The following is a 22,116-nucleotide window of genomic DNA, read 5'->3' on the forward strand; positions in this document are numbered from 1 at the left end:
AATCGCTGTCAAATTATAATTCAATTCCGAGTTCAGATTATCGGTTATTCCTCTCTCTTTTAGACATCAAGATATCTTGCAACTATCGAGGAGTCATCAAAGTGGCAATGTAAGTCCGCTGTGACAGTGATTTCGCAAAATCGAAATTAAACGTTAAGGTGATTCTAAAGCAAAGGCCAAACTCTAACAATGTCGATAAAATAGATTTTAATTTCAAACTAAAAATATCGATAATAGTGATGTTTTTAATTCTGTTTCTTACATTATCATTTTGTCTTATTCAAACATTTGTTCTTATCTAATATACTGCATGCAGTGCTATATCTTGCAAGATCTTGCAGCATCACTATTGTATGCAATATATTATTGCTCTATTTACATTTATAAAACATAATTCTTTTTTTCTAAACTTAATCTTAATTCTATTACGATAGTGTCCATGTATTATATATTATCTCTATGGCGAGACCACCTTATTTCGTATGTATAAATTGTAGAATTTTTATATTAAGCAGATAATTGTTGTCGAATGATAAGTCAATGTTTGTAATAGCTATTTTTGTCCGTATTTTAATCATGTACAAGAATTTGGCATTTTCTGTAAAGACGAAGATGTTTTAGAATTACGAAATGTCGATAATTGGCTTTACTTTAGGATCTCACTAAAAATGACATACTGATGCGATCGACATAAATGAAGCCGTCATGATTAACCAGGACCAATCAGTACCACATAAATTTTGCGTGTAACGTATAATGGCCAACTAAACCTTCGAATAGGATACGATCCAAAGTGCAAACTGACTGACCAATCCATTGTGAATTCGGTAAAGCCGACAATGGGCCATACAATTACGCTGAAAATTACGCTGCGTTTGCGTCAGTCGATGTGCTATCAGTTAATTCCTTGAACTAATTCGATCAATGTTGACTTGCTGTTCCAGCTGGACAGGTTCAAAGAGCCGCCGGCGTTCGGGCCAATGTGTGATCTCCTCTGGTCGGATCCTCTCGAGGACTTTGGCAATGAGAAGAACGCGGAGCACTTTTCCCACAATAGTGTCAGGGGTTGTTCATACTTTTACAGGTGAGTGCCCGTTTCAACCTCTTTTTAAATTCTTTTAACTTGTTACCGGTAACATGCGTAATAGAAATTCTAACATACGACTAGGAAAATTTGGACGTGCAGAATTGGATTTTTCTAATTTATTTCAATGTTTTATATATATTTTTTTTTAATTATATTCTGTGAATGGAATTTTTCTGAAGTGGAGAAAAGCACTGTAGATTAAATATCATATCAGTAAAGAATGATTTTGCTGCTAAGGTATCTAAAAATTTGACTAAATATAGACTTGAAAATAATTTTGCTAAATCATCAAAATAATTATATAAAATTCTTAAACGTCGATAACAATGCTGCAAAAAGGTTCAATATTCCAACAACCAATTTGAACGTCCTACATATCTAGTCTCGAATTAAAACTTTATTAAAATAAAGTCTATTTTAAGCTAACTGAAACAATGATAAATAACTGATCATATTATGATATCTTTTTTTGTCTCTGAACTCTTTTCAGAAAACTTATTTTCGGAAGACTACTCCTGTAAAAATCTCCTGTAAAATATATAATTAATGTCTAAATTAAGTCGAATAATTGACAAAAGAAATTTAAGAAACATGTATACAACAGCTTTTTCTTTCCAAAAGTATTTTATTTATCAGTTATAACAAAACAAAATTATCTGGGTTGAAATAACGATATTTCATTAAGTCATACTGCCAATAAAAAAAAGTATTTAAAAAAGGATCCAATAAAATTGGAAATATCAGAAAATGCAATTACAATACTTTTCGTCGGGGTCGTCGATATATCGGAGGGACACGTCGATACCACGGTGTTAACGTAATAATAAAGGACATATTAGCGGAGAAAAAAAAACGAGGTCAACACCCCATCACTACTCGGTAGTAGTTGGGAGTTCTTTTTGCCGTAGAAATACGATATGCTTGTGCGATACATCTCGCGGCTGTCGCCGGCCGGTTCTCGTTTTTCCTTTCTAGCCAACCCGTTAACTCCCTCCAACGGTTAATTATCTCGCCGTCTGTTTGCGAGCAGTGCAGCCGGAAGCGCGTTGGCCACATCCCTCGCACGATCACACAGCGTGAAACGAGGTAACTTTGGCTCCTCCGACCCTTCTGTATCTGAGAGATTTTCCTTCTCCACCAAATCTTCCTACAAACGTCACGTTCGGTCCCTCGTCGCGTCGCTCTTTGTCAGTGTCCGCGGACACACCCGTGGTTTGCCCCGTGCGAGGATTAATAACGACCGTGTTATACGACGATGTCAGCAAACCGCAGACATGACAGCTTCTCTCGCAGATTCGCTAATTATATGAACGGCCACGCTAATGAGAACTGAGATTCGTTAAGTGTCAGCCGTTTCGCGTACTCAATGCTACGTATTCGTTCATCACGTTTATGTACGTCATATACGTTGACGAAGTGAACTGTAATAGATTAAATTGTGGAAAAACGCGTTTTATATCTCTCCGCGATCTTTTGCGATCTTCAGTAACAAATTAGTATTAAATATCTTTATTATCATTCCCGATTGTTGCCAAATGTTAGCGCAACAAAAAGAATAATGAAAAGTTTATATGCGTTTCACTGATTGTTTCACTCGATTCGATTGTTAATTGTTATCTTATTTGTTGGTAACTACAGTACAATCTGATCATATCAATTTCTACATACAAGTTTTTTTTATTAACCAAACTTAGTTTAAAATAGTTTAAAACGCACAGTGAAAAAAGTTTCTAATTGAAAACGAACAAATCAGAAGATTCTAGTCATATCAATCAGAATTCTAGTTATTTAAATAGAATTATAATAGAGTCAATCAGAAAAAAATTCTGATTTGTTCATTTCAATTGATGCAATCAATTTCCTTTTCCAATATATAATTATTATTAATTGTTTTGTTTTAAAAAAATAGAAAAATGATATTTTATTTATACATTCTCTCATTGGCTATTTAATGAGTTAAGAAATAAAATTATTATACTAATTATATGCATTGAAAGCATTTACGTAGAAAATTTTAATGATTCACAATTGTAAGACATTTCGAAGTAACAAGTAGTACAAAATAAATTAGTTTAAGCCTCCTTGTGTCCACGATCTTAAAAATCTTTTAGATGGAGAAGAAATTATATACTGCATTTGAACAATTCGACCATTGATGAATGCAATTAATAAATTCTTTAAAGCATTTTTTAATAAATTCTTTTCCATTCAGATCTCAAAGCGATTTCTGGCATCGTGTACAAATGTACACGTCGGGAGATGCCAAATTACTGTTCCTCTACTCACATTTTTAATATAATATTACAAAAAATTCTGTATTTAAGCTGTTTTAACTGTTGTAGTTTGATATTAAATTCTGTATTTAAGTGTTGTATTCTGTTTTAACTGTTGTAGTTTTATACTTGACATGGCGCTTCCTGACAGCTTTTTCAAAATATGGAATTAATTATAGCGTAAATAACAGAGTATTTTACTAATTTAAAAGTCTTTAAATCACTACATACAGTGCACTCTACATATACATAATAAGAATAAATCAAAATATGTAATCTGTTTTTTCTGTTATACTTTTTATTAATATTTACTAATAATGTGTCAGTTATATTAGTTTATAATTAATATTATTTTAAACTTTAATTATTAAGTCTTTAATTTTTAATTTAAATTTTTTAATATTATGTTTTTACTGAATTGTTATTTTACTTTTATTTTCTTATATTTCTCTATAATTTAATGTTGACGTGGCACGTTACGTCATCAAAGAATTGTGCACGGAAAGAATGATTTTGCTGAAGCATCTAAAAATTTAACTAGATACAAATCTGAAAATAATTTCTTTATTCGATTATTAAAATAATTATGTAGGAAACTCAAGCAAGATAAACGATGCTGCAAATAATTTTGACATTTTAATAATCAGTTTGAACGTTCTACATAATTATTTTGAAAGATCAACAAAATTATTTTCAAATCTGCGTCTAGTTAATTTTTTAGATACTTCAGCGAAACTGAAGCCGTGTACGTGTCGGTATTTTTTGAGTAACAGCGGCAGGAATGTTAGAAAGCTGATTTATTGAGGTAATTTTCATAATCAAGTTGTTCATTGATATATACGTGAATGTAGCACAGGCAATCGTGATCACGATAAGATAATAGTGGCCGTTATGAAGACGTTCTAGATAGCACCAGTCCGTTAATCCCTTATTTTCGATTCTCGCATTATCGTGTCTCGTTCCTGGATAGATACGTGCATTAAGTTTCACGCGAACATAAATCACATCTCGCGTCTCGAGCAGTATGCAAGTAGTCCGGCTGTAATCGCCGGCGGTCGTCCGACTACACCGCGACTCGTACCACTCACCCTTCCTCCCTCCAACGTCTGACTCGTAATGAAGCTGCTGATTACTCCCTGCCATCCCTTAATGACCCGAAGTGGCTGTACGCTGTTACGACGAGAGAACGGAACATATCTTGCGCACTGCAATATAATGTCCTATCGTTAAATAAATCATCTTATCGTCGCATTCGAGATGTGTGCGTATCAGAGATACAATGACCCAAAGATCGATACCGGGCGAGCACATTGGCGAGCGGCGCGGTTTTCGAGAGATTTCACCTCGTCATTAATCTCTGTCGGCGCTATGAACGGGTCTTAATGGCCGTTAACGACCATGCCACGACGTGGCGCAAACATTTCTCACGATTCTTGGCCGAGTCAGTTATGCCACTGCGAAAGGGTCGTCCTGCTGACGTTTTCGGCGGCATAATTTGTTTATGTGAACTCGAAAGTCGGTACGCCAATAATGTCCGTCATCCAGTGTACGATTGGCAGGGATGGATGGACATTAAAAGCTACATCGCATAAAAGACTCGAATACCTCTAATTTGCATTAACAGCGAACGTAGCAATCTGATGCCGAAGCTTCGAGTAATCTCAGAAATTAACTCGTCTATACAATATTTAGAACACTCCAACAATTTTATATAAATTCACAGAATTGCATACAAAAAGTTGTACGAGTCGTTCTCGACAAGTTAAGATTGATCATTTGGCGCCTGTGCAATTGTTTCCAATGCATGTGCCAAAAACGCGTTACGACGTTAATCTAGGTCGCGATTTTAAGATACACGAATTTCCCGACATGAATATTCGCGCGTCGAATAGTGGCTGCCTCACGAACGCTTATGAAACTTATACGCTTCAAAGGAGAATATTAAGTTTTGGCTGTTTTCGGCTAACATGAAAAAATTCCATGGTATACAAATTATACATCATACTAAAGAGCTACTTAAACTGGGATATTTTTACATCCCAGAGGCGAAAAATGTCGAAAGTTCATTGTTTTACACCGTTAAATATCAAAGGAACAATGGAATCAAAATAACCCCTTGAGTTAAATAACATTTTGTTATTTTTAACTTCCATCTGTGTCAAAATGTAAATCAATTCATTTCTATAATAAGTTTTCAAAATAAACATCGTTTATATTAACGTTTAAACTTAATAAATAATAAATTAAATTTTAGTCCAATTACATTCTCTTGAGTTAATTTGTTTTAACTCTGTTTTAGTTCAATTATTAGGTAGGAACAGTGGTGACTTATAAAAATTATTAAAAATAATTCGGACTTTCTGTCGCTCATCAATTGCTCAAAAATTATTCGCCAAGTTATTCGAATTTAAGTAATAATACAATTCTTGTTGCTTAATTCCCGGGATATCTTGATGTCTTACTCAACAACTTTTTATTAGTAAATGTGATAGAGTTAAATTTATTATTTTTTATCGATTTCTCTCATATTCCTGATGTTTCCACCAGATAAACGATAGATTCTCAATTTCGCTTAAATAATCCGTTAATTATTAAACTATTAATTATAATTAATATGCTATACATATAATTTGCACATCGTAGAACTTTTTCAGATTAAACGAAAAATTTAACATCTTCCTTTTGTTATGGAATTTACTTAGAAAATATTCTTTTAAAATGTAAAAAATTTTGGCGTTCTATTAAAATATTTATAGGCCGAGTCATTTACGCTACCACGGCAATTTCCATGTTATTCCATGTTATTCATTAGTGCTAAATACATTTAATAATATAAGCGAGTTAACGTGCCCGCTCGTACGCTCGGATAATTCTCTTAACAGTAATTATCGGCAATCAAGCTCTCTCCCAATCTTTAAACGATCGATAATGTCTGCTTGCAGTTACGCGGCATGTTGCGACTTTCTGCAAAACAACAATTTGCTCAGCATCATAAGGGCGCACGAGGCTCAAGACGCCGGATATCGCATGTATCGAAAGTCTCAGACGACGGGCTTCCCGTCGCTCATCACCATCTTTAGCGCGCCCAACTATCTCGACGTGTACAACAACAAGGTAAAAGCCAATAGCGCACGAATCGCATCGCGCCAGTCGCAATGACCGTAAACTTCGACATTAATTTAATGTCGCACATTTATGGTCAGTGCGGGGCGCGTCGTTGTTCGTTTTATGACCTGTAGACCGCTGGTCGGCAATCGTAAAGACCCGATGTGCTCGTTGTGCTCGCAGGCAGCGGTTTTAAAGTACGAGAACAACGTGATGAATATCAGGCAGTTCAATTGCTCGCCACACCCATACTGGTTGCCCAATTTCATGGACGTTTTCACATGGTCCCTACCGTTTGTCGGCGAGAAAGGTGAGACCAACAAAACGTTTGCTCTTATGTTAAAAATTATTTTATACTGTAAAAAAAAAAGTAATTATATAAAATTATATAAATTACATGTCTAAAAGTTACACAATTTATAGTGGAAATGTATAAAATTGTTCGTTTTTATAAAAATTAAACTTTTAATTCTAGTTATGCAAATATATCTTTATATATATTAGACACAAAAATAACAGTATATTTTATAGTTTCTATGTACAAACTTTTGTAATGTACATTTCCACATGATATATCTTGCTTAGTGAAGAGAACATCTCTAATATTCATAAATTGATTTATATATCTAGAAGAAAAAAATATGAAAAAAATATTTATGTAAAATTTAGATGGAAAAGAGATACATATATATCTTGATTTTTTAAATGAAGTATTTCGAGATAATTTGTTTAGTCGATTGCAAGATGTGTTTTACTCGGAATTTAATGGACAATTTTTTATTTTATCTTTCAGTCACAGAAATGTTGGTGAACGTGCTGAACATTTGCTCGGACGACGAGCTGATGAGCGACGGTGATGACGCGCTCGAGGAAGGTAATGTCTATCACCTAGCTCTTATTTCCCACCTTAATCCGTATACACACTATTACTTTGCAGATGTTTCGAACAAGATCGGCTCTCAGACTGGTCGCTCTTATATCGTGATCAGAGTCTCTCTTCTTTTATCCTTTTTACTTCGGGGTTATTCTTGAGTTTTACGGTGTCTGAGTTTTACTTATCTAATACAAAAATCGTGCAAAGAATCACGAAACGAGAATTATCGTGTTCATTAAATACGCGACAGAAACACTCGTTCTCATTTCAATCATCTCGTAGAAATCAGAAAAATGTTTGTTTATTTAGAGATCTGCGATTATGCAATCGCATGAAAACAATCGTGCACTCTAAAAGATGTCAGTATGGATTTAACATATCGTGATGTCTCTAGAAAACAATATGTCAAATCAATTAATTTTTTTATTAATGTAATCATTTTTGCTGATATATAACTAAAGTATGAATGCTTATCTATATAATTCTAACCGTGTTATATTAACATTTATGTGGATTTAAAACTACAAAATGGTATTAAATCTACCTCAAATCATGTTGGTGTTAATACAATATTAACACGATGAGAATTAAATAAGAAAAATTGTATATTCGGTTAAAGCGGATTTTAGTGTTTAAATATTTCTATATGAATTTATATATCTGATTCTACAAATCGCGTGTTGAAATCTTTTTTGATCTTGAAATGCAGTTATGAGCAGAATATAAGTATTTTTTACGTTAATAAGCATATTCTTATAAGAATATTATATAATCTGATAACGAAGATCAGTCTCTGAATTCATTGCAAAAAATTATTGTGTACAGATACTGTACGATATTAAATCCAAATTGATATTTTTAGAGTATGAGGAAGATGTGTTCTTTCAATTTCTTCGATCGGGTTCTCGATTAAATCTCATCTTCGGTAAATTCATTTCGTTTCGAGATGCACTCAGATAGCCGCGACGAGAGATGAAACACGGTTTCAATCTTATCCGTCACTTCGAGGACAGCTGGACGGACGAGTGTACGATAAGAGACGGGCCAGAGATGTCGTTAATATCTGGAATCTCTTACAAGCTCCGACACGATCTAAGAGAGGCCACGTCATCCTCGTGTACGGGGAGAATGCGTGGATTCATCCCTCATGTCCTGCCGAACCGATAGAAAAGAGTTGGACACAATCTAACGATGAAAAATGAATCGGGATTCCCCTGCCCCTCCCCCTCCCCCCTCTTCCCCTCGTTCTATGAATCGTCGCATTCTCCGCCAAAAAGGAAGATCGATCGTGCACGTGCGCCCGGATTGGATAACGGTGAGCGCGAATTTTACGAAGAATTGCTCGACTGTTCATTTTCATCGCATCGATGAAAGTTGAAACATGCCGTTAATTTTTCGTTCGATCGCTTTTAATTTAACGCGATTTTGAACGAAAGTGGCGAAGCTTCAGCGTGTTTTTTTTTTTTTTTTTTTTTTTATAGTTCGCCTAGCAGACAAATTTCACGCGCACGATCGATCCGTCAATTAACTTCCATTCGTCAATTTTTTCGATCGTTCGATTTCGACGGCACCTGCGAATTCTACGTATTCTAAATATTCTTATAGATATCCCTACGATTCATATGATTAGATGTTTCGCGGACCTCTCTTAAATAAAATTCATCTTCTCAAGCGAAAGTTGATAAAAAGAAAGATTGGCGCGCAATTTCCCGAATATTCATCGAAAGAATAGTTTGTTGATTTGAAAAAAAAAAAAAAATATATGTCTCTATCATCTCATCTCCCCCACGATCTCACTCTTGTAACTTCCAGAGACAAATCTTGAATTCTCTTTCTGTTTGCATTTTCACTCGCTGCACGGACAGATGGTAAGAAACGCCGCTCGATTCTTCTAGACGTCACACGATTAAGAGCTTCATTGATTATCATTAATTTTTTAGCTATTTTCATAGTAGTTTCTCGATGTCGAGTTTCTCTTTCTCTCTGTTTCTCTATCTATCTCTCTTTCTCTTCCTCCGTATTTTTCTTTCTTTATTATCGTCTTCTCTTTTTTTTTTTCCTTTATCCGTAACGTCGTGTTCGTCGGTAGGAGAAGAACGTACGTACGTTCGCATCTATCTCTTTCTTCTCTCTTTTCTTCTTTATCTTATCCGTTCTGTATGATATCCATGCGCGTAATATATATATGTGTGTGTACATATATATAATATATATACATATTTACTATTTTTCTATATATTTTTTCTCTTTATCTTTGACCATCTGTTTCACGGTATTCACAATTTCTCGCATCGAGGTACGAGGTTCTTTTTCTTTTCTTTTCTCTCTCTCTCTCTCTCTCTCTCTCTATCTCTCTCTCTCTCTCTTTCTCTCTCCGTATCTGCTCCATATCTGCTCTTCTTGGCATTTTTATTTTCACTTCCCGATTACGTATAAACATGTATGTGTGTAATACATATTCAACGTGTCTCGACGGCACATATAGCCTGGATTTTTACATCTTCAACGGTAGACTTTGATTTTCTGCATCATTATACTCATAGCATCTTCACCCTGTCTCTCCATAAGTTTGTTCAAGATGGCACGATCCTTTTTGCTTGTTTCTCAAAGCACGTATATAAGTATTTCGCGAGGGTCTTGAGCTTTACGAGTTCAAAGTACTTTTTCAGCTCGAAGCTTAATCGGGCTGAAAAATTCATCATTTTGCCATCTTGCGCATTGCGCGTTAATTTAATTCACGCATGCATCGCAGCGATCGGGTAAGATAACGCTATAAAATCGTCATTCCACCTCGTCTTAATTATTTTTCAAAGTTACCCGGGAAATATCTCCAGATCGATATTTTTTTATTTGTCATTTCGTTTTGCTCCGATCGACTCTACCACTCTGTCCGAGTTCCATAGTCAGTTTCAATTTCACGTGTGTCAATTTCATGTCCATCCCACCCCCGCTGGCCTATTCTGTTACTTTCTTTTTCTTTCTCGTATATTTCACACATGTGTATGTATAATCACTGTGCCCCTTCGTCCCTACGTTATGGAAAGCTAAAAGAAAAAAATTAAAATCTTTTCCGGCGGATGGAGCCTTGCAAACCTGTAATAATCGTGAACTTTTTTTTTCTTCGTCGCGATTTGTGGCGCTTTGAATAATCATCGTTGTCGAGTCCTCAAGATTAAAGACGTATATATATATATATTTTTTACGACGTCCGAGATATCGATCTGTGTCGGCTAGCTATCGTCGATTAATTTTACATTCGTCCACGTGTGCCCGAGAAGGAGACGGTTAATTCATTCCCGCAATTCGCGGCACGTCGGAAGGTCAGATCGATATGCCGTCCGGTGTCAGCACGGACAGTGCAGACGGTCACCAGGTCTAACAAGTATCCATCCACCGGGCCCGAGTCCAAAAGCTTCGAAAAAAAGTCGAGCAACCCCCTCACCGCTCCCACTGAAACTGTCTTGCAGAGAACGCACTCGCGAGACCGTTTTTCCCGGCTTGTTGCGGTTAGGTCGCTCTGATCGAAAAGAAAAAAAAGAAGAGTTCAAAGAGTCCCGGTGTTTCGATCAATAAAGACACCCTCGGCCCCTCCTGCACCCCTCCGCTCCCTCCCGCCCCCTCTGGGTTTCGCCTCCTTTAATTATCGCGAGAGATATACGCGCCGCCCACAACTCCCTCGCCCCCCCCCAATCAACCCCTTCGTTCTTGCCCCCTTTTTGCCGCCCCCCACCCCCACCCCCCCGCCCCCAAGTTGCACTGACTGTCTTTTATATCGTACTCCTTCTCTATTATATTTGTATCAATCACACTGGCCTTGGACTCCTCCTATCTCGGCACGACACTATGCTACTACTACCTCTACTACTTCTACTACTACTTCTACTACTACCACTCAAAACTCCGATCGTTCGGCATACCGCAACCCCCGTAAAGTCGCCGCCAAAGTCGTTGTCCAAAAAAAGAATGGTAAGTCCCCGTGAGAGCCGACGACTTACTTGAAGAGCCAAGATTTTTTTCTTCTTTTTCGTGCGTGCCAAGAGTAACCCAACGAGAGTTTTCTCCCTTCTGATTTTTGTTTTTCTCTTCCACTTTTTTTTTCCTTTTTTTTTTTTTAGTACCACGATGTATTTGTGATACAGTGTATGATCTCTTAACTCTTTTCCTTTTTTTTTTTCCGTTTCCTCTTCGCCAGTGTTTTCTCCTGCGTTTCGGTTCCGTTTCTGTTTCTTCTCTTCGTTTTTCATCGCGCGGGCGCGCCTCGTGACGTGCGTTCTGTTGTGGATCGAGTATATTCTATACCGCCAATTTTCACGCTCATGCGGTATTAATTCTTAAATGACGTGGACATTACAATTTTTTATTGGCATAACACGGGAATGTATTTCGATTTCTTTAATGTATACTTTCATTATTTCATTATAATAACGATAGTAATCTAATAATCGATTTTGATATCTTTTATCTAGAATTAACGTACAATTAGCTTTCCGTAGAATTCTTAAATGAATTAATCTCTACTAAGATCGTCAAATGAGATTATAAAAAGTAGTATTATTATTATTTAACAGCAATTATCTTATGATCAACGAAATCGACAATTTCTTTTTTTTTTTCCATTGTTACTGGAATGCTTTTCTTTTAGCTAAATGAGAAACTATAATTAAAAGCACCAGTAGACGTCGACACGAACGTTCCGCGCGAGATATTATTTTCTCGTATATTAAGTTGACTTCTCTCTCGTTCCTGTATATGTGTGTATATATATATATATATATATATATATATATATATATATATTTCTATCTATCTATATACTTACATTTCTATCTTTGTCATCATCTTCTACTTCCTTTAAACGTGCTGCATAATCGTCCTCCTTTTGGACTTTGGATTGAGCTAACATTACAATCGTCCATTAATTGTTGGAGAACACGCCGTTAAACACCGTTTTCACTTCCGTTTCCTAACCGTTTCCTTCCGTTTTGACACTGATTCTGTTGTGTTACACATCACCTTTTAACCACACATATTCCCGAATACTTGCGTACTGAATTAATTTCAATCACGATAGCCTTACCTCCAACCTTTCTTTCTCTCTTTCTCTTTTTTATCTATAACGTTTTGTGTTATCTTGTTAACCTTCTCTACCTGCTTCTTGCGCTTCTCGTTATAACGATCAAGCACACCGTGTTATTCACAACGATTTATACATATTTGAATAATGCGTTTACAGAAATGAAGAGTCCCTGACTTGAAATCATTTTGAGACGATACAAATTTATTGTATTATCAACGTGATAAAAATATAGGAGATAATTAACGAACGAATGGTTCTCGTAAAATAAAGGATATCGCAAGGTGCGACGAATTTCTCCTCCCTCAGATTTCGCAGACATTTTCTTCTCGCACCTATCATGCTTTCGAATTCAAAATAACGTGATGCAAATGCGCGCAATGGAAAATACGGTCGCTTTTCTATACGGTTTCCTGTCGTCTACAATAACAGCAGATTCACGTGAATTTATGCCTGTCTCGAGAAGAGCTTCATAAAGCTTGGCGGATTAGTCGAGAAAGTTCGGTGAATATATACATGCCATTCGACCGTTCATTCTCCTCTCCGTTTCTGCCTTAAACCTTCGCTCTCTTGCGCTCTCTCTCTCTCTCTCTCTCTCTCTCTCTCTCTCTCTCTCTCTCTCTCTCTCTCTCTCTCTCTCTCTCTCTCTCTCTCTCTCTTTCTTTCGCTATCGCTCTTTCGCTCTCCTTCGCTCGTTCTGGGATTTAGCCGGCGAATTTCCGCATTGCATTCGTTATGGCGTTCGCGACACGGTTTTACGATTTTGAAACCACCCCCTCCTATCACTCTTCTGCCCCTCAGCAATACCTAAAACAGCCGCCGTGTCCCCGTCTCTCGTTTGAGTTTCGCTCGTTTGACTTGAGTTCGGTTTATTTGCGCGCTTTACGATGCAGCGTGAGATATCTCGCTCTTGTACGTGTACGTGTGAGTGTGTTTTGTGTGTGTGCGTGTGTGTGTGTCGTGTGTGCGCGCGCGCGTGGAATGCTGTTGTGTGGGATGTGTATGCCGCTTGTCTCATTCTCTTAACAACGTCCAGCGAACGAACATTGGACACTCCGCTAACAATGCTTTTGGTTTTACGAGCGCAACCGGCTGCTGCGCCTGGACCTGCCCGGTCCAATACATCCGCATTTCTCTCCGCTCGACGGTCGTCGATAGCATACCGAATGATCTCGGTACATCTCTGAACAGTCCGAATAGTAGTAACATCCTTAAACTTTGAGCAAAAATTGAGTTGAAAGATGTGTTACACATATTTTATTGATAAAATGAAATTATGAAGAAATTAGATTTTTCTACATTCTGTACGTATTCTGTACATTCTGTATGTGTGTGAAAGTAATAGAAAAAGTTTAGCAGCGATTTAGAATTTGAATGAAGAATTATTTTAATAAAAAGTAGAGATTTTTAATGTTATATTTCAACAAGATATGTTTTTTTAAAAATAATTAAGATAAAATAAGAAAAGTCCTTTAAATTATAAAATAGTAAAAATAGTATTGTTAAATATCAACTTCACTGAACTGTTTTATACATATATATATATATATATATATATATATATATATATAACATTTTTTTTATACGGAAAGTATAAATTTTCAATTCCAGTCACTTTCTGCAAAGATTATACACCTGATATATTTTTAATTTAATCGTGCTGAATTAAGCAAATAGCGGAGTTGCAAAAAAATTCTAAAAGGATCAGGTCGAAAGTTTCCTTTTGCAAGAATAAAATAAATAAAATATAATTGTTAAAAAATATTTTTTTATTGCGATAATGAAAGTTATTATAAAAGTAAAAGTACGTGTAATATAAATGTAACACGCAATTCATATTCATGGTTTTGCACGTACGATCGCTTGAAAATTTATAAATAGAAACATCTGGCAATTATTCGATCGAGAGATAGTAAAGTCAGATGATTGTCTGTCATAACACCTGCCTGAAAGCCGCTTAAGCTTCTTAATTTCTTATCCGATCGACACGGTATCAACGAAAAATCGATATGCCGTAATTCGAATAACACGCGCCCCGTCATTGTCGAAAGTCGCGTTTAATTAACTAATCGCGATCGACAAGATTCTCGACAATTTCCGGTCACCTCCGAGCCTGGCTTTCAACAAACGGCGTATGCCACCCACGTAGAATTTTCCTACCCCCGGTCAGCTCTTCGCGTCTCTCTTCCGAGGCTCTCCGTGCGAAATCCGGAGCAAAAGAGGCTTTCGGTCGCTCCGGTGGAGGCGCCCAAAAGCTCGAACGGCCCGGGAAGGTATATCCGATCGATAGAACGCACCGAGTTTCCGTGAGATAACGAGGGAAGGCCACGAAGCATCGATCAACCGTTTGCCGGCCTCCTTTCGAAACGCGGTTCCATCGGCATCTTGCCCTCCACACCGACCCAAGTCAATCGTTCATTCCTGTGTACATTCCAACGCGCACATAAAGTCCCATCTCGATGGACACGATCTAAACTCGCAACAATTCCTGAATCAATCGAACCAAAGCTAGATACCGATCTCGTCGGTTCTCGCACTGTGAAACCGATAATCATCATGAATGTAATACCGGAGAGATTAGGAAGCGACGGTCAACGCCTCGTGAATGCGAATCATTCATGTCTCCTCCTTGCAAACTTTGTGCGGTTTATTAAAAGTTAACCCTTTACAGTTCAAACTATTTCTCGCAAACGAGCGAAGATCAGGTATTTCGACATTAATTTCATCTAATTGGCTAACATGAATCATAGAAATTTTTTTTATTTATAAGAGGAGGACTAGTAAAAATTTGAAATGCGGTATATTGTAAAGGACAATTCTTTGTTCATATTAAGAATCCCAAAACCTACGAAAAAATTCGAATGTTAGATACGTTAAAACTATGCGAAGGATCGAGCACTACGAATGATTTGATATCACTCGTCTCAAATTTCTGCGGGAGAGTTTACGCAACACAGGCGAGAACTCCGCAGACACATTCTATTGTCAAGCTATCCGTTACTTTCGACGTTAGATATCTTCCCGGTCTCGTTTCCGAGGTGAAGAAAACGACTGTAACGAGTTCAGGTCATGGAACAAAAAGAGAGCTACAGGGGGTTTTCATGCGAAGCCATTTTTCACCTTTTCAGGTGAACCAGCTGCGACATCTTCGCTTTCTTATACATATTTTCCGTTCTGCTCGAGTTTCCTAGTATAAAACCTTGCGATTCTTCACCTCGTTTCCGCAAACTCCTACGACAATCGATAGAAAATCGTCGCGTCCAGAATAAATTCAGAATTTGTTTAAATTCGTCGAATAGACAAAATTAATTCTTCAAAAGACGTAATATCGATATCATTATATATCTTCTTACTTAATAAATAATTTTCTTGTTAACGCATATTTCTTTTCTTCTCTTTTCACTTCTATCATATCTCTATACTATTATTTTGATCAAAATCAAAATACCTAATAATACAACCGTTATTACCAAATGATAATATTTACTAAATATTTAAGAAGACAAATAATTTTTGGTTACGTAATAACCGAACATTTGATTGACATTATTTCAACATTTGGTAGCTATTACTAGATTTTCCTCATTGAAGTGATTCTTATCGCGCGTTCTGGTTGAAGAAAGGGTCCTCCTCTGTGTTACTTTATTTTTACACTCCACTGAAGCCTTTAATAAGCAAACTATTCAACCATGATATTTCTCCCGGCCTGTCTTTATCCCGCGACAGTCGCGCCCTTCGATGCCGTCGCTGTCGCCGCCGTAGTCATCATCATCATCATCATCGTCGTCGTCTTCGTCTTCCTTGTCGTCGTCGTCGCTGTCGTTGCCGCTCGCTTTTCTTTTCTTTCCCTCACTACCCACTAATCCTCACTCACCGACACGAACACCACGATCTCAAGAAGGATTTCAAGAGATGTGTTGCGCGTTCATGTCGATTCACGACGCGTCTCGGTTGTGCAAAGCTGCTGGACATATTTTTCTACTCCACAAAAAAGTTACCCCCCATTGGCCGACACCCGACGTCAGGCATCAAGTTTTCTCACTAGCTTTCTCTCTCTCTCTCTCTCTCTCTCTCCTGCGGACGTTATAATCTCAGCCTTCTCTCTCATTCTTTCTCACCCTCCATACACATCCCGACTCTCTTACTGTCACTCTAACCTCTCTCTATTTTTTCGTTCTCTCTCTCTCTCTCTTTCTCTCTCTCTCTCTCTCTCTCTCTCTCTCTCTCTCTCTCTGTGCCCCTGAATCTGCTCGTTTGTTATCGTCTTTATGCTTAAGTTACCTCTTTGAGTTACGTTGAGTACGTGTATCCTTTACTTAACTCGGTCTCCGTCAGCCGCCGAGCGTTTTATCTTTTGATTACCAGTTTTCTTTTGCGCATGCTATAGAGTATACTTAGTCTCCTAGGATTAACCGAGCGAACTAGTACTTAATATTCGCGCGGATCGCGAGAGGATCTCGCTCGCCAGTTTAACGTTAACCATAAATATCATAACGGAAGGTGTTCCGCTCGACGGGACGACACGTGGCTGGGCTGCATCCTCGAGTGATCCTGCGAAAATTTATTAATCGACTTCTTTTTCTCTTAGACAGTTGCTCCAGGAAACTTCTATGTAGCAACGTTGTGCGCCACGTACAATGATAATCTCACGTGCGATTATAATCGCTGCGTTACGTCGAGATTACTTTCGTCTTGTCTACGCTAATAAATTTCCTTCATTTTCATAGACTTATCAGAATTTTGAAGAAAAGAACAATTAATTGTTAAACTTTGTCTTGTATGAAATTTAATGCAGAATTTTATACCTTTTTTTCTTACAGCTAGAATCTTTCGAACGAAGTAATCTTTGACGTATTTGAATTTGCTAAAGGCGATCGTACATTTTATGTGACGATTTATTCTCGGCGAGATTTTTAAACAATCTTTAATTCTATAATTGAAATCATTTAAAATATTTTTTTTTATTGCATGTTGATCGAGGATTAAATATTTTTTTTCTAAATGAATCAAGTTATTTTTTTCCATGTGATTTAAAACTCGTTATGGATTTCCATTATTTAAATTGAACCAAATGTTCTTGTACGTTTGCCCTAGCAATTTTTTGACGCAGGCTAAAATCATCTTTTTCACTCTCTAATCAACTATCTTCTTTATATTACAGTATTCGCGGCCTGAAAAAGGCGCAAATCGCGAGCGCAATCGCGCTCGTTTATCAGGAATTTCAATATCGGCAAAGTTGTTCACGCGCAGTGATTTTTGAACATTCCGTTAATCCAAGTCTATTTTGTAAAATAGTGAGTATTCCTAGCGGGATTTTCCGCTTCAGCGCGATGAATTTTAATGCGAAACGTTTTCCACGTTCGTCACACTCATGGTGGTTATGATACAAGTGCGCTTTCCCCTAGAGAATTTTCTCGTGTCGATTCAAAATGTGACACGGGCAGTCTCACCCGAGATTTCCCGGAAACTTGTTCTGTAATTACATGCGGAATGCGTCAGCAGTAAATACCGTATTTAAAAAAAAAAGTACTGCTGTTCTCGCGAGCGGTGCTACGAAAACGCTCCTGCGGCGTTTAACGAACGACTTGGCCGATTTTCAGAGACTCCAGTAGCGGATTAAACCACGTAGAATTTTAATAAAGGGTAAAAGGAAAAAAGTTTCTTGGATAGAGCATTAATTAGTACCGTTCCCATTACGTTACCCACTGTTACAAATTAAACAAAGTCTTCGAAAAAAAAATATATGTGCGAAAAACGCACGAGTTTTTACATTTAGCGCCTATTTCAGCGCTGATCCGCTACTGAGAGAGATACGAGAGATAATATATTAATAACGAGAAAAAAAGAAAGAAAAAATAAAAAAAGAGACGATATAATAGAAATCGTCTAAACGCACATGCTTGATTGAATGCCACTTACGCTGTGCACACTTGTCTTTTCTTGTCTGTTCTATGTGTTATTTCCTTTTGCGCCATAATTCTACAACCACCTCATCGCGACCACTACCACCACCACCACCAACCACCACCACCACCACCACCACCATCACCGACACCAACCAAACAACCATCCGCAAACTGCCAATATAAAAAAATAAAAAAAAATATATATATATATATAAAACACGTCTTCCCGTACGGAATGTGATCCGAACAAACCGACCAAAAATCTCCGCCACTCTCTATCTCTTCTCTTCGGCCGCATTTGACGCTGCTCTCACATTGTTGGTTACTTCTGTCCTTTTACTTACGTCCACTACGCTCAACCATCGGTAAACCAACCATGGGCGCACCATGGCCGCCATGGTAACCCGATGGTAACCCGACGGTGTCCGGTCCGAATACGACCCCACCTACCATCGCGTACGGTGAGTTGTTTTTTTGTTGAAAGTGCGAGTAAGAACCTACACTCTACTATCTCTATCCTCTGCTCTGTCTCTATCTCTATCTATCTTTCCATCTTTCGACCGTGAATGACGAAACTGCGGGAACTCAACGCCGTTTTCTCCTCATCTTTCAAGTATGTGATTTAACGAAAACGAGCTCTCCATTCGATCTTCCCTTCGGGTAACGAGACTCGATAATTACGAAACGTAAGATAATTCTCTGCAGAGAGAATTAGCGTCGGTCCCAGCGTTAACGAGCGATAAACCTCGTTAACGGCCACGATCCCGATTTCTGCTACTCCCTTTGGGAATTCGAAAGGATTTCAAGGGGAGATTTTGGTCGCGAGTTGATTAGTGCAGAGGCGTTCAGTTCCCTAGCTACAGTCGTTCACGATTCGAACGCAGACTATACAAATAGGAATATGTCTAACACCCAATGGTTCCCAATTAATCGCGTTACTCGGTCGTCATTAATCCTCGACTGCTATACTTAAATTTCATTATCAAAATGACTACTGCTACGCTTTTCCTTTGTAAATTAATTGATATAAACGGGCGTGAATCGTGAGTAAAAAAAAAACGATTGAAATTTGATTATATTGTATTTTTGATAAATGGATCAAAAGTTCCGACACTTTATTTGTCGCGGTGTCAAATTCGATTCCAGAATAACAGTCGGGGATTAAACACACGTTTGCCATTGGGTATACGATCCTTCCTATTCTCGATAAACGGTCCACGTTACGAGACATAGGCGTCGCATTTCTAATTCTGTTTTTATTCATAAAAGAAAAATGAACGAGTGAGCGTTCCGTGCGTGATTGTTATATGCGGCGGCGCCTATGACTAGATCAATGTCGAAGACCCGTCGTTACAAAATGAGCGATACGTCCGACCTGCATTCAGAAGATCGTTTGATATCTCGAGCCGACTTGATCGCTTATCTGGTCATATTAAGCTCCCATGGGAGACATCAACGAGCATCGGCGATGTGTAAGATAATGGTTATTGTGTCGCGATATTATGAGAGTAATTGATGAGCAAGAAGCGACAAGCCACGCCTGTTTTGCAAGTCGGTTCGACGAGGGTAGTTGCGGCTTCTGAAATTGCTTTTGGGAAACCCGGTAGAGCATTAGTATCCCTGCGCTACAATGTTTCGAGCACAGGTTCGAGCACGAAACGGAAGGCGAATCGTATCGAATCAGGTCGATCGAATCGCTTGAAGGATCATTTCTGTAGTATCAAGTAATATTAATATCAAACGATCTATTAAATAATTTTCCTGACGCGTGAAAAATTTTCATTTAATTTCCTAATCGGTGAAATATAGAACATTGAAGGTTGCTGCAATGATTAATGGCTCAAGATTGACTTCTTCTGTCAACTGACTTATTCTGGAACTTGATTCTCTAATCACTCGTAAGAAAATGTATGCGCAAACTCAAAGTTACGAATGTTTACATTTGAAAATCTACGTACCTAAATATATACTTAGGAAAAAGGCATAGAAACTACACCGTAAATCCAAGTGTGTAATAGGTGTCTTCATATGTGTGTGATTTAATTTTTTGTGTAAAAATAACATATTACATACAAAATGGTTTTGTATATCTAAACGTGTAAGTGTTATTCTACACGGAAAAATAAATCATATATGAAGACACTTATACTTGGATTTGCAGTGTACAAAAGTGACAATTGTATAAGTTTTATGTAGAATTAATGTACATATAGTTGAATAAACTTGAAAAAAAGGTATTGCAACTATAAAATAGTTTATTCAATGTGTGTGTACATTAATTCTACATATAAAACTTATATATCTGTCACTTTGTTGTTGCTACCACTATGTTTGTCTCTGAGTGTAGTTACGAGTACGTTAGAAAATCAAGACTCCATTTAATTAACGGATTTATTACATCCATGAATTTTTGAGAGGCGAATAGTTGAATTTTACGATGGTAAAACGAATGAGAAATCGTGATCTCAAGAATATATACGACGGGCCTCCGGCATGCTCAAAACTCGGTGCCAGACTCGACTGCGTTTTGATAAATGTTAGCTCGGTAGACAACTGTCGCAACGGCGTGCACGCGAAAATAACATCGGATCGCGTTACAAGCGGCGATTATTACACGTGGATCATTACATCTCCTCCACTTTCAGAATCATTCAGATCGTCGAATTCTTGATTTATGCTGTTCCGATTATCCTTAAACAGGTTAAAAAGTTTGTGTTAAATTTAATTTATTTTACGTGTTCCAAACAGTCTCAAATTTTCATGTTAATTTAATACGAAATGAATATGTTAGGAAATAACACAAATATTACTAAAAAATTGACACAAAACATATGACACTAAAACATAATTTATAAATAAATAATGGAAGCATATTTCTTCAGTAAAATTAGCATTTATAATACGTTAAATTAATGTACTTTATTTATCCTAGAATTTTTTTACGTTTTAAAATACTATTATTTTTATGTTATTTGTTGACTTACTCAAAAATTGTGTTATCTTAAAATTAAAAAATGTTGAATATTAATTTAACACAAAATATCCAAATAACATAATCACGTTATATTAAATTAATTCTCTTAAATGTTAATATGTTAAAAATTTAACACAAAGATTTTAACAAGAATCGGTTTTAACATAAATACAAAATGTTTTTACTGTGTACGCGTGGGGATTATTCACGATAATATTACATCGTGACACAAGACTTGGTGAAGATTTTCAAATAATTTTGCCGATAAATTTCTATTCGAGTAATTCGAGATAGGGTACGTTATATGATATACAATATACGTAATTAGAGCCGTTCGCGTCAAAGTTCATGTAAATTCACTCGCTGAAATATCATCATTATTCTATACAATACCGAAGGTTACACGATAATCTATGTTTAATTTTATCGAAACGTGGTATCTATCTCTCGCTCTCGTGAAAATTCATTCTCGAATTATTGCTATGCTAAAACACTCTCACGGGATATGCATGTTTGCGTCATTCGGCATACAATTCTCGAATTACACTATTTCGAGCACCGACCGGTGATGCCGTTGCGACAGATTACGTGTGCGTAACCGTTCGCTGAACACATAAATGTATAGAGAGCAAAAGGCTTGATCTGTTGTATAAGTTTGTAGTTGACGTATATACGTCGTTGTATGTGCCGCATCCTCTCCATTTGTGAGTGCAGGAAGCTGTCCCGGGGTTGTTGTCGGACGGCTCGGCTCGATCGAAGAGCGAGGCTATCCCAACACGAAATAAGCGATTTCGTTTTTTCCGCTCCTTCCTGCTCGAAGTCG

The 22,116-nt window shown here is 37.2% G+C and overlaps 1 protein-coding gene across 7 annotated transcripts in view; it reads left to right on the plus strand.

Annotated features, from left to right (window-relative positions):
• LOC105150512 (serine/threonine-protein phosphatase 2B catalytic subunit 2) overlaps window positions 1–22,116 on the plus strand; it is a 166,470-nt gene that overhangs the window by 129,358 nt on the left and 14,996 nt on the right. For 3 of the 7 annotated variants that reach the window (XM_087413140.1, XM_087413134.1, XM_087413135.1), the window contains exons 6-10: window positions 945–1,084; window positions 6,303–6,474; window positions 6,649–6,775; window positions 7,259–7,339; window positions 11,273–11,305. In XM_087413140.1, the coding sequence (XP_087269266.1) occupies window positions 945–1,084; window positions 6,303–6,474; window positions 6,649–6,775; window positions 7,259–7,339; window positions 11,273–11,305 (553 nt within the window). Of the gene's footprint in view, window positions 1–944; window positions 1,085–6,302; window positions 6,475–6,648; window positions 6,776–7,258; window positions 7,340–9,204; window positions 10,880–11,272; window positions 11,306–22,116 lie in introns of those variants that run through there. The other 4 variants (XM_087413136.1, XM_087413137.1, XM_087413138.1 and 1 more) reach the window with 2 other exon arrangements.

This window comes from Acromyrmex echinatior, chromosome 14 (genome assembly GCF_024713525.1).
Source record: "Acromyrmex echinatior isolate Ae372 chromosome 14, ASM2471352v2, whole genome shotgun sequence".
Classification (NCBI taxonomy): domain Eukaryota; kingdom Metazoa; phylum Arthropoda; class Insecta; order Hymenoptera; family Formicidae; genus Acromyrmex; species Acromyrmex echinatior.